The sequence below is a fragment of the Cibotium barometz genome, chromosome 66, assembly GCF_041138505.1.
Source record: "Cibotium barometz isolate CiBa-2024 chromosome 66, ASM4113850v1, whole genome shotgun sequence".
Lineage (NCBI taxonomy): Eukaryota > Viridiplantae > Streptophyta > Polypodiopsida > Cyatheales > Cibotiaceae > Cibotium > Cibotium barometz.
Window position 1 is genome coordinate 8,065,636 of NC_141111.1, and position 13,017 is coordinate 8,078,652.

The following is a 13,017-nucleotide window of genomic DNA, read 5'->3' on the forward strand; positions in this document are numbered from 1 at the left end:
CTAATTATTTCCTTAATGATAAGCTTTATCCCTTAAAAAAAATTGAGATTTATCAGTCATAGTAGCGGAGCTATGGCAAAATTTTTATAGAAATTACGCATAAAATAATTTCATTCAAAGCATAAAAAGAGGAATTCCTACCATATTCTAGGAACTATCATCCTAGATTAATTAAAAGAATTTTATTATGCATGGAGATGTGGATGTTTGCATGTAGATGTAGATGTATGGATGTGGGTGTGAATGTGGAGGTGGATGTATGCATGGAGATGTGGATATATGCATGTAGAAGTAGATATATAGATGAGGATGTAAATGGAGATGTGGATGGATGCATGTAGATGTAGATGTATAGATGTGGATGTGAATGGAGATGTGGATGTATGCATGTAGATGTAGATGTATAGATGTGGATGTGAAAATAGATGTATGGATGTAGATGTGGATGTATGGATGTGAATGTGGATGTGGATGTGGATATATGTATGGATGTGAATATACGATATGTGATGTGAAGGAATCTGAAGTGATGAGATGGAAAATGATGTGATGGGATGAGTATACATATAAATGGAATTTGGAATAAGTAATGTGGATTGATGAGGGATAATGTGAAAAAATGAAAATTAAAATAGAAACTGTATTGTAAACTGTTTATAAATGCTGTTTGTAAATGACTGTTTTATGTCAATAATGCTGGGGGAGCATTTTGACCATCTTGTGATTAAGGTCGTAGAGACCTACTGATAAAGGTCGTAGAGACCTATACTGATAAAGTTGCAACTGCTGACGGAGAGTCAATGAAGGACGTCTCGCGTGGCAAGGTCTCGGCCGAGGTCTTGACCAGCCTCGGTGCGATTAAAATGGTGAGCTTCCGGTACGGTGGATGAGGGGCCAAGGAAGCGGCCTATGAGTGAAGCGCTAGGTCACCTGCGAAGGATCCTAGAGGGTGCTGACCATACGGTGCTCGGGCTCTGGGTCGCCTAGGATACCCACGCGTGCGTCGAGGAAGATATTGGAACAAGAGTAGGAGTTGTTTTCTGAAATCGGGCATGGATCTGGTTGATTGACCTTGCTGGTCTTCAATGGATGAGTCCATGGCTCTTTATATGGATCTGTTGGTTGATCTTGCTGATCTTCAACGAGAGTCCATCTTGATAAGTGATTATATTGCCAAGTATTATGGGCTAGGGATTAGGAAACGGCCCCTGTGTGGACAGGTGGTGAGCGTCCTAGTTGCCAATGATGCCATAGATACTCAGATGAAGGAATGATGGAAAAATTAAGAATCAACTGGATAAATTGGAAGATAGTGATCAGTGATACTATGGTTTTATTAAAGGATTGTTTTAAACTGGTTGAATCTGTGAAAAGGCAATTTCATATTGGGTGTGTGAGTGGTGTGACTAGTTTTATTTTTGCATGACCATCCGGCTAGGGGGCCTTGGAACTCTTTTCCTTGGTACCCGGGACAAAACCTAACCAAATTCTTAATTGGATCCCATCACTACAGTGGTTGGGCGGTTGGCTAACCCATGGGATCGGCGGATGGGGTTAGGCTGGACTGATGGATCCGTAAATCGAGACTCAAACTTTTGTTTTTACGATAGATAAAATAAATCCCGAACAGTAACTGTTCTATGGATAGGAATCAACGGCTGTGCCTCTTGAATGGGGAAAAAAGCGTTGATCCCAATGATCCAAGTGCAAGTTTCCCCCTTGATCTGACCAAGTATCTTATAGATGTAATTGGATCAGCTCGATCAGAAATGATCTTGACTACGTTAGAGTAAAAAGTTATCCTGGTAGAATCGCCCGTGCTTTCCGGTAAAGGAAGTTTTTCCAGGCTCGGTTTTGGAACAACCGACGGATTAGTCTCTTATCCGGATATCCGTGGGTGAGGCCCCGAATGTGGGACCCCTGTCCCGCGCGAGAAATGCTACTTCCGCTGCTAGTATCCCGAATCTGTTGCTCGGTGGGAACATGGATCTTACAAAGAGAGATTTAGAGAGTTAAAAAGACACACACACACACACACACACACACACACACACACACACACACACACGAAGAGTGAGAAATAGAGAATTAGAGTATATATATATATATATATATATATATATATATATATATATATATATATATATATATATATATATATATATATATATATATATATATATATATATCATATTTGGGAGTTAGAGGGTTAGACAGTGAGAGGGTTAGAGAGAGAGAGAGAGATAGAGACAAAAACAAAGAGAGAGAGAGAGAGAGAGAGAGAGAGAGAGAGAGAGAGAGAGTGAGTGAGTGAAAGTTGGTAGAGAAGGATTAGAAAGAGAGTTACAGAGTGTGTGAGTGAGAGTGAGTTAGAGAGAGAGTTATAAGGATTTAGAGAGAGAGAGAGAGAAAGTTAGAGAGTGAGTGAGTTAGAGAAAGGTAAAGAGAGTGAGTTAGAGAGAGAATGAGTGTTAAAGAGAGAAATAAAGACAAGTTAGAGAGAGAGTATGTTATGGAGAGACTTGGCGACTTCAAGAGAAATAGAGAGTTAAGGAGAGACTTGGTGAGTTCGAGAGAAATAGAGAGAGTAAGAGAGCTTGAGAGAGTAAGATATATATATATATATATATATATAGAGAGAGAGAGAGAGAGAGAGAGAGAGAGAGTGAGTGAGTGAGGTAGAGTGACAGTTAAAGAGTGAGTTAGCCATTTCAAGAGAAATAGATAGAGTTAGAGAGAGTAAGAGAGATTGCAAGATTAGAGAGAGAGAGAGAGAGAGAGAGAGAGTGTTGTGTGTTAATCCCATTTATGGGGCGATTACCTAGGTAGATGACTTCGATGGACCCAATCGGATTTTCTTCAAAGTATTCGGAGTCATTATTTATGAGTTATTGGCATCAAAGGTTTTATTGATTTGGATCACTTTTGTAATTTTGTTCGCTCAAGCAATTTTTTGCACTTAATGCACAACTTATGATTTTTCCGCTCTAATGAGCTACACAAGATGTAAAAAAGGGATGATTGAGCTAAGTGTAATTTTGACATCAAGTTCACATGTATACTAGTATTCTAGCACACACTAGATGATAGATTTACTTAATGGCCGCCCATGCCCGGGTGCCTGTTAAGGCTAAACAAATACTACACACAGAAATCTAAAATTACAGAGAATAGGCTTTAAACACTCCCCACACATCATCATCATCATTTTAGATCACGGGGATAAGAAATGGACTATCTATCTCCATCACAAAACACAGAATCCAACATTACAGCATTACATTATATCAGGAAAACAGACTTGAAAGATCAGGTAAACCTATAGAACAGCAAGACAAGTGCAGAGATGCTCTGAATTCAGTTTCTAACTGTGCATGATGCACGATTCAAGACGGTTACATCTATATATAAGTTCCAAATGATGTCGCCTAAAATCTCAGGTAAAATTCAAAGTTCAAAGTATCCAAAGGAAACTATGTAAAACTCCAAGTTTTACAGCCGGCACACCCCCGGTGGATAAAATTTTCCTTAAAATTTTTAGACATGAGCCCACTCCCAAAATGTTACTTTACTTAAAAGTATGTAGATTACTTTTTAGTTCAGTCTTCATCTCTGCATATTTGTCTTCAGTTTCCTTCATGGCATCCTCCTTGTCTGTTTTTGAAGTATCTGCTCCACAGGGTCAATTTGATCCACTTGATCATTTGATATCTTCTCAGCAACATCTAAAATCTTGTCAGCAACAATCCCTGAACTTTCAACATTCTGTTCTGCAATATCAGGTACCAATGTAATAAGTTTAACACTATCCACTTCCATATCTTGCTTCTTTATTCCTTCAAAAGTGCCTTTTCCTACAAAATCACATGCAAACTTAAAAGACATTTGACTGTCATAAAAAAAACCTTCTTCTAAACCATGATAGCCCTTGAGGGAGTACAAAGGATCCTCCCACACTGACTTTTCACGGGGTTTCACTTGAAGAGACTCTTGAGTGACTGGCAGCTGTTTCATCTGCAACTTCAAGTTTTTCTCCTCCAAAGCTGTAACCTACTCTTTAAGCAAAACTAACTCTACTTTGCGTTGCTCATCTGCAAATGCCTCCCAAGGTCTTGTAAGAACACTGTGAATTCTTTCTTTAATTCCAGCCCAAAACAAATTTCCTGTCTGCATTAATTCCCCCTTCATTGTTGCCAAATTTGTGCTGCTCATGAAAACCCCATCTACATCAATCTCTTCTTCTTCTACAAAGTCCCTCATGTGATCCTATACTTTCTTTAACACTGTTAAATGCTGTAATAAAATCTCATTAGTTGTTACCAACTCAGTATTCTTCTTTGTTAACCCCTCCAATTTAGCAAAAAATGTAACCTTTATCTCTATAAGCCAATCTGTATGTAATAACCATTTCTGACTACATTTTTGCTTTGGCCTTCTCTTGCCACTTAGCCAAGTCTACCTCATATTCTTCTTTCATCTTAAAAAACAACTCCCCTTGGATTTAACTTTTTTCTCCATTTCTTTCACTTGTTGAGTTTTGACATCCTGTCTGGTTAACTGCTATTCCAAACTCTGTACTTTATTTTCTAATTCTCTATGTTTCCTCTTATCAATTTGAGCATTGCTCTGATACTGCAACAAAAAATTGTCCATTAACTTCCAAGCTTTCTTTGCCTCTGCAATAGTAATTTCTTGTAGTATATCTGAAGTTTGAAATCCCAAAACTTCAGGCCTCCCTAAAACTACAACATCTTCCTGCTTGGTTAACTTTGCCTTGTTCATTTTCAACTTCAGTCCATTCTTCTGAGCTGAACTAGGTGATGCACTCACTTCCTTTTCTAACGTGCCCTCCTCTACAAAAGGTGATGGAAACAAAGGGTCTATAAGAACCTTATGACTTTTTTCCACCTTGCTAGATTCTTATGCTGAATATCCAACTAGCATCCATAAGATGTGTTGCTAGTTTATCACTATCCACCATGATAAAGGGATCTATCTTCAGATTCTTGCTCCTGATGCTAGGTGGTTTATCTTCTAGCTGATCCACTATCCTCTTTGCAGCTTTACTATATGGCTTTACCTTTGCCAAGTTCTTCACTCTCTGAAAAATTGAAGCCAAAATAGGCCCTAATCTTGAAGTTTTATCAACTTTTCTCTTGTCTTTTTCCCTGATTTTTGACATGATTTTCCGACGTAGAATGTGTGCCCATGCTACAGTCTTACCCTTCTCTGCAGTTTGTAAATATCCATAGTTCTTGTCCGACATGTATTCTGACTTAATCAGCAACAAAACATTCTCTAGAAACCATTCTAGCTGAAGCCTTCTCTGTGGATCCTGGACCTTCTTAATAACATAATACTTCCTTGTTGTTTCAAGGTGCCCCAAACTCCTTCTCTAACACCTTCAATGATGCTCTATCAAAACGCATCTCACCTTCCATGGATATATTAAAGACATCAGACACCAACTCCACAAAGAGAAACACATTGGGAGAAATAAATCCATCACTCGCTTGCAAAAACTTAAACTGCTATTTTGCTTGGTCATTGCCCCTCAATGATTCCCATGGCAAAGAAGCAAAATCTAGCAATCCTATAGTCTGCAGCCATGCTCTGTGTTTTGATATTGTAAGGTCCAGATTTACCTTAGAATCTAGAAACGCAACAGATGTCTCCGCCTTAACGCTCAACTCCTCAACATATATAGCTTCGTCCTCTGAAGGGGCATACGAACTATCATCTTTGAGTGGCGTGTCCTTCATGCATAGGCTTCTCCTCACCATACTTTTCTGCTTGGAAAGATCCATGAAAGCCTCTGCGATTTCTTCGTCTAGGCTTAAAAAACGCTGCATGTCGCCCACCTTTTCGCCTGAGTTTTCTGTGTAGATGTCGCGTCCAGCATGCTCCACACTATAATTAACTGGAGTTGTGTACGATTGCACCTTATTTGAATCCTTAATGAGATATACTCCCGCTTTATATAACACATTCTTCATCATACCGATTGGACTTATTAGGCCGACACCAATCTCCCTTTTAACTGGACTAGGCCCAAAAAATTTATTAAGTCTAAAACCATAACTAGTTTCTGAAACTGATTTCTTGACAAGTCAGACAGTAAGAAAGTGCCCAACCCAACACCTGATTAATCAGAAATGGGCCCACATACCTCAATTTCAGCTTCCCTATATGTGGACCTAACTTTGAATTATACAGCTTACTAGATCTCCCTCCTTGAACAGCTTGAATTTTATATTCCTATTAACCCACACCTATCTTCTTTTCTGAATCACTTTTGAAATGTAGGATGACTGTATTTTGTCTTGCTCCAATTACAAAAGCTTTTCCAGTCTTTAATCCAATGATTCTTTAGGTGAGAGCTTGTATGTTACTGCTACTCTAAGACTAGGTACCAAAAACTCCATAGGCACCACAGCTTCCAAACCATACACAAGCTTGAATGGAGTTAACTCTATAGTCACCTTAAATGCTGTCCTCCTAAATGCCCACAATGCAGAATCCAGTTTTTGATCCCAATCTCTCCTGTTATATGACACAATCTTCTTGAGAATCTTCAAAAGAATTTTGTTTGAACTTTCAGCTTGACCATTTGCAGAGCTGGATAATACACTATTGAATTCTAATGCACAATCAAATGTAATGTTGTGAGCTTTTTTATCACCTTGTTAAGAAAATTCCCTCCCTGATTTGAAAGAAGTTTAATAGGACATCCAAATCTAGTCATAATGTTCTTGTACAAAAATTTTGCAACACTTGTTGCCGTATTATCCTTCAATGCTACTGCTTCCATCCATTTTGTACAATAATATATGCAACCAGAATGTATCTATTGCCTGTAAACCTTGCTCTGGTTTTATTGGCCCCACAAAATCCATCCCCCATTTTACTCTCTCTCTCTCTCTCTCTCTCTCACACACACACACACACACACACACACATGCACATGCACACTATTTATATATACATGCTTACATACCTATAGATACACATACATACATAATATATATAAGTGTGTGTATCTATAGGTATGTAAGCATGTATACAAAGATTTCATTGAAAGATGTGAGATGAGATCTTCTTAGATTCAAATTCAAAATTGCATTGGTAGATGTGAGATTTGGCTCCTCCTCACGCTTGAAGGAGGAGTGGTTATTTTGAAATAGCCCCACCTCCTTTGCCCACGTGGAGGGAGGCGGGGTTGTGGTTAATCCTGTATAGATATTTGCCTAACATTGAAGGTGGAATACAATCGATTATTTGTCCCAGGTTTGTGGTGGTTAGGCTTTGAGTTCATCTGCAAATAGAGTAACTTTTTGGCGATCTTGCTTGGGACCATCTCCCCCCTTCCCCATCTCCATTTTGTGTGTCTTCCTTTTAGGGTTTTTCCTCGTGCTCTTTAGTTTCTAGGGTTTCGTTACATCAGTTTTGTTTTACTGGGGTGCTCTCAGGGTTGGGTTGGGCTGCAGCAAGTGCTTTCACAGGTGGGTTGCCATCGACTTGGCACCTTGGTCTGCTAGTGATTTGTTGTGTCCTTTGTGATTCGCATGGGTACCTGTATTAGTTTACCTCTTAACTTGCCTCTCCTACCCACGCCACATCTTCACGTCCTTACACCCCTCTACTGGAACCCCATCCACTGCCCCTTTCGCTTCCGTTTCACCCCTACAGCCTTCTTTGTAGCTTGTCATCGTTGTTTTCCCCCACGACCTTCTTTAAAGCTCATCATCGCTGCTGCTGTTTGCTTGCCCATGACCTTCCCACCAACCGGTCGGCCTTTGTTTCATATCCTCCCCGCCATTCCAATCACTTCTAGTCGGGGTTTTCCCACCATCTCTACGACCCCCAGTGCCTATCTTCTGCTCGTGCGCCGCTAATCAGTCCTCTCGCCCTCGCCCAACCTTCTAGTCGCCTACCCTCCAACCGCTCTACTAGCCTCTTGCACGGTGTAGCCGCCATTCATTCTTGCTATTATTCATTCTCTACTCAACGGTGTACCTACCATTCTCGTCCCAGTGCCTCCTCAAGATCAAGTTGCAGACAAGAAACAACAGGTTAAATGGGCATGCCCAATGAACATGCAACAAAAGGTACTACAGACTGCAGAGCATCGATGAGGTGGAGTTGGGGTGATGGGGCCATGACTTTTTTCAGCACGCCAGCCATTTATTGTGGAACAGCTCATGGTATATTCATTACTAGACATAGATGATAGAGGTAATAGACAAAGCTGATTGTCTGGCCACCTGTAAAACAGCGAAGTATTCGTTGTGTTCAAGCGTTTGCATTATTAACCTTTGTGTGGTGATCACTCTACAACATAGAAGCAAGTCATTATTAACCTTTGTATGGTGATCACTGTGCAACACATAAGTATTCGTTGTGTTCAAGCTTTTGCATTATTAACCTTTGTGTGGTCGTTGTGTTCAAGCTTTTGCATTATTAACCTTTGTGTGGTGATCCCTCTGCAACACAGCAACAAGTCATTTCAGCAACAAGTCATTTGTTAATGTTAGAAGGAACTTTTTTGTGTCATGTTAGGTTCAAGCTATATCTAAATTTCAGCGTGAGACGATCATGGATAATTTTTTGGGATGACACTTCCACTTCTTGGGTGTGGTTTTCGTCCTCATATTTGTAGTTTTTCATCATGTGTACATGGTTTGCTACTTGCGAGGTTGGGTTCAATTCCAAAGTCAAATATGTTTGTATGAGAAGCTAGTAGGAGCCAGGCGGGCGGAGGGTGCAACCCGCTCTTGGTGCCTTAGCTTAGGAGCCAAGGGGGCAAAGGGTTAGACCCACCCTTGGTGCATTAGGGAGAAGATGGCTTAGGAACATGATTTCTCAAGGATGTTTCCAACTTCTCATGCTCATGTAATTGATGATGGCCATCTATTGTACTTGGCTATGTGGTAGTTTGATGGGTTTACACACAAATGGAAGCTATGTACTTGTTTTTTATGCTTGTTCACTAGGATAGTGAACTCTTAACACTCAGGGCACTTGTAGAGGAGTATCTTGTCCATGTATCCACATGTGAAAGGAGGTGGTGTGTGCGAGTTATCCCATAAAACAAAGGGATTGTAAGGCCTTGGTGCTTTTTTCCAACATTGAGGCGGAATACAATTGATCATTTGTCCTCATTTTATGGTTAGGCTTTGAGTTCATCTACAAGGCTGCATGTGAAGCTAGAGGAATGCTAGAGAGCGATGAGGAGTGGTATATGTGTCTCCAAGAAGCTGCATTTTAGAAAACATGATTCTAACTGCGTCAATTGTTTGTCATTATAATGGTTTTTTGTGAGTCTATATCCCCTGGACACCTTTGGAATGAATTCTTCGCCGAGCTTTCATATGATTTTTTTTCATTCCTTGCAACAGAGAGTATGCGGATGTTGGTGTTTGTCATTCTATAGCAAAGAATCAAGCTCTATTGCGAATGGAAGACCACCTCTTACAATAGTATGGAAAAGCGGTTGCATGATTTTGAAGAGTTGCTTGTTTTTAATAGATTAAGTGTTGCCAGTGTCAACAATGGTTTGTTGGTTGAAGAGATGATGTTTGATTCTGTTTTACACAGGTTGATTTGTCTGTTTCCATGGAAAAGAATCTAAATAGTTGTCAATCAAGAGCATTTGACACTAACCTTACGCCTATTTCTTTGAACAAGGGTGGTGTTTTTTTCCTTGATGGACCAGGTGAATCAGGAAAAACCTATCTTTATAATGCCTTGTTGTCACGATTATGTGAAGAGAATCACGTTACATTCTAGCACATGTGGTATCAAAGCTAATAACCCATTAGCGGAGGTGTTGAAACTTGCAAGGTTAATTATTTGGGATGCGGCTTCAATGATGCATTGGTACGCATATGAAGCATTGGATAGAACATTGAAAGACATTATGCAGAGTGATACAATGTTTGGTTGGAAAGTTATGCTCTTTGGTGGTGACTTTAAGCAAATCTTATCGGTTGTGCCAAAGGAATCGTGTGAGGACATTGTTGATGCAACATTATGTCAGTTACATATTTGGAGATATGTGAATGTTCTAAAGCTCACCTAAAACATGTGGGTTAGACAGAGTGCTTATGATTGTAGTACAGAACAAGAAATTGTCAAGTGGACATTACAAATTGGAGAGACGGCTCTATAGGCCATCCAAATAATGAAGGCAGAGTGGTAATACCACCACGAATGTTAATCCATGGGAACTCTATTTTGAGTTTGGTAAAATGGGTATACACTTCAGAGGGTGGAGGATTATGTATGCTTCTTTAAAGACTGTGCTATACTTGCACCATGAAATCTAGAGGTTGATGAGGTTGATGAACTACCCTTCGAGGACGAGGACGAGCGTTTTTTTTTTTTTTTGCAATTGGTTGGAATTAGAAAGTTAAAAATACACCCGTGCACGTCATCGCTTTCGCAATGAGGGTTTGAACCTATGACCTTGAGACTCTAGAGTAACATCTCTCTCTACTACATTGTTTTGTGATTGACAAATATTAATGCAAGAATACTCTTGCCGGTTAGGATGGGTCGTACGGGTACTGCCCGAAGCACTTATCCAAAACGTGAGATTCACGTGAGATTCGATAGTGATTTCTTCCACCATACCGTACCCAACATGACATAGCAGCTCATCTTCTCTCGGTCATCTTCATAGAGATTAGATTCATCCTGCAAAGCCATGGCTGCATCAGAAGGTGTTGCGCAGGTGCTCTCTTATGAAGCTTCTGTCTCTCCACAGTCTTCTTCGGAGAGCTTGGATAGTGGAAGGGAGGGTTTCCATGGAGAACACGAGTACTGGCCCGAGGAGGAAGAAGAGCAGGCCTGTAAGCGGGACCAGTTTTTGGACCTGGAGGAGCTTCAGTTTCTAAGCACGGAAGGAATCGACAAGCGAGGGAGACGGATCCTCAGAGTCGTCGGCAAGTTCTTCCCTGGTATGGAAATCCGCCCCCGCTCCCCCTCCGCCTCCGCCTCCCCCTCCCCCTCCCCCTCCTGCTTCCCTTTCTGATCTGTAATAATTCATTTGAATCTGCTTTCTTTCAGGGTTTTTGGGTGCTGGCTGTTTACCTCTTTCCCTTCCCTGTAGATAATTGCCTCCTGTCTGTTTTTTTTATAGGGCTTCTCTGCCAAACTACCGTTTTGCAGTTATTTTAGCAGTGCTAGAAATCTCAATTCTACCCGGGGAAACGCATACTCCATGCGGCTCTGCCTGAATTTCAACAGGATTTGTCATAAATACACAAACTTCAACCGGGATTTCTCAATTCTAGTCTAGGGAAAAACCACACAAAATGGAAAGGTTTTTCAAGGGCTACCCCTCTCTGACAGGTGCGTGTTGTGGACGCGGGATCCCCTACCCGTGAGGGATGGCAGGTGGGTTATGTTTGTAAAGCTTTTTTAAATGTTGGGATTTGCCCCTCCTATGCATACACTTTGGGTCTTTTTGGACATCTTCTGCCAAGTCCGTCCTATGCATTCACTTTCGGGTCTTTACAGACAACCTTCCGGCCATCTGACCAGTGGGCGTTTGACATGGGAGATCCCATGAGGGATTGCAGGTGGGCGAGATATTTCCTTTTTAATGGGCAGGGGTTATGTTTGTAAAGCTCCCTCATCCCTGCAGCATATTGATTCATAGATCAGGTACTTCACTGGACAGGAGTGTTCACTGCATGGGAGTGGTCCAGGAGAGTATTGAACTCGTGTTCTTTCTTGGAAACCCTCCCACACTTACCGCTAGACTACTCGCCCTGGCAGAGCTGTGTGTTTGTTGTTCTTTACTTTTCTCGTTTTAAGGTTTATTTTAGGATGGATTTCATAATCCCTACAGCGGTCTGATACTAATCCTTCACCGCTCTCAGTGCATGGTGTAATGCAACCTGTATCTGATACCGTCTTTCTGCCTTTTATTCTACAGCCCCCGTCGTGGACAACGCGCGACTCAAGGATTACGTTCTGTATAAGATTTCCAAGGAAGTTTTGATGGAGCCTTTCTGTGTCGTGTATTTTCACACACGGGCGAAAAGGAATGAGAACTGCCCGGGTGTATTCAATTTAAGGTGGATCTACGAAACACTACCACAAGAGTTTCAACTCAGGTTGGAGGCGTTATATTTTGTGCATCCAGGGCTATTGTCAATGACAATCATGGGAACCATTGGACGTTTTCTGAGCAATGGGTAACAATCTGCTTAAGATTTATTACTGCATACATAAAGAGTCAAGACAGCTATCATGTGCTTACCTTTATTGCACTGAATTATATGAGAGTAAGGATTTATGCGTCCTTGCTTGCTGTGGGCTGCTCACAAGGGGGCATGAGTTTTGAACCTGACACCTAAAATATAATACATACCTACTAGAAAGAAAGGAGTGACTATTTTTGTGCTGATAATGCAGATTGTATGACAAAGTGAACTACATCAGCCGCCTGGAGTTTCTCTGGGATCATGTTAGGAAAGGGCAACTCGAAGTACCAGATTTCATCTTTGAGCATGATAAAGTGCTCGAGGAGCGGCCTTTGATGGATTATTGGTTGGAATCAGATCCATTCTTCTCATACACGGCATCTAGTTTAGAATCTCGCCAACCTTTGAGATGGGCAACTTGATATTAGGGGAGTCTAATACAGTCAAGGCAGACGTGTGTTTGTTGGTATTGTATTGAGTCTACAGTAGTAAACTATCTTAGCTCATGGTCTTCATCACCAAAGGGTATGACGGCCAAGGCATGTTGTATTTGTACAATCATAATTATATAGTAGTTTCTTCATATGGTAAATAACATACTGACAACTTATATTGGGTCATCCAAATTCACCTTGAGGGCTAGACAGAAACAGAAGTGTTTTTGAAGCAATTCAAGCCCTCTATGAGACCATACTTGACTTGGATGGATCTAAAACAGTAAGGTAAACGACTACTAAGAATGTGACTTAACAACCTGTGGGTTGTGGTTTGTATGTGTGCATGTGCATGTGGGGGTGAGTGG

The 13,017-nt window shown here is 40.9% G+C and overlaps 1 protein-coding gene across 1 annotated transcript; it reads left to right on the forward strand.

Annotated features, from left to right (window-relative positions):
* The first annotated feature begins 10,553 nt into the window (after positions 1-10,553).
* Positions 10,554-12,807, forward strand: LOC147602729 (uncharacterized). Its single transcript, XM_086797665.1, has 3 exons — positions 10,554-10,961; positions 11,945-12,206; positions 12,427-12,807. Exons 1-3 carry the CDS (start codon positions 10,709-10,711, stop codon positions 12,635-12,637), a joined length of 726 nt encoding a protein of 241 aa, XP_086653791.1. The 5' UTR covers positions 10,554-10,708; the 3' UTR covers positions 12,638-12,807.
* The last annotated feature ends 210 nt before the right edge of the window (positions 12,808-13,017 follow it).

What these genes read in the sequence shown, in the direction of transcription:
- LOC147602729 (XM_086797665.1), top strand. Translation starts at nt 10,709, where the DNA reads ATGGCTGCATCAGAAGGTGTTGCGCAGGTGCTCTCTTATGAAGCTTCT. An exon ending in CGTCGGCAAGTTCTTCCCTG is followed by an intron (nt 10,962 to 11,944) that starts GTATGGAAATCC and finishes TTTATTCTACAG; the next exon opens with CCCCCGTCGTGGACAACGCG. An exon ending in GGACGTTTTCTGAGCAATGG is followed by an intron (nt 12,207 to 12,426) that starts GTAACAATCTGC and finishes CTGATAATGCAG; the next exon opens with ATTGTATGACAAAGTGAACT.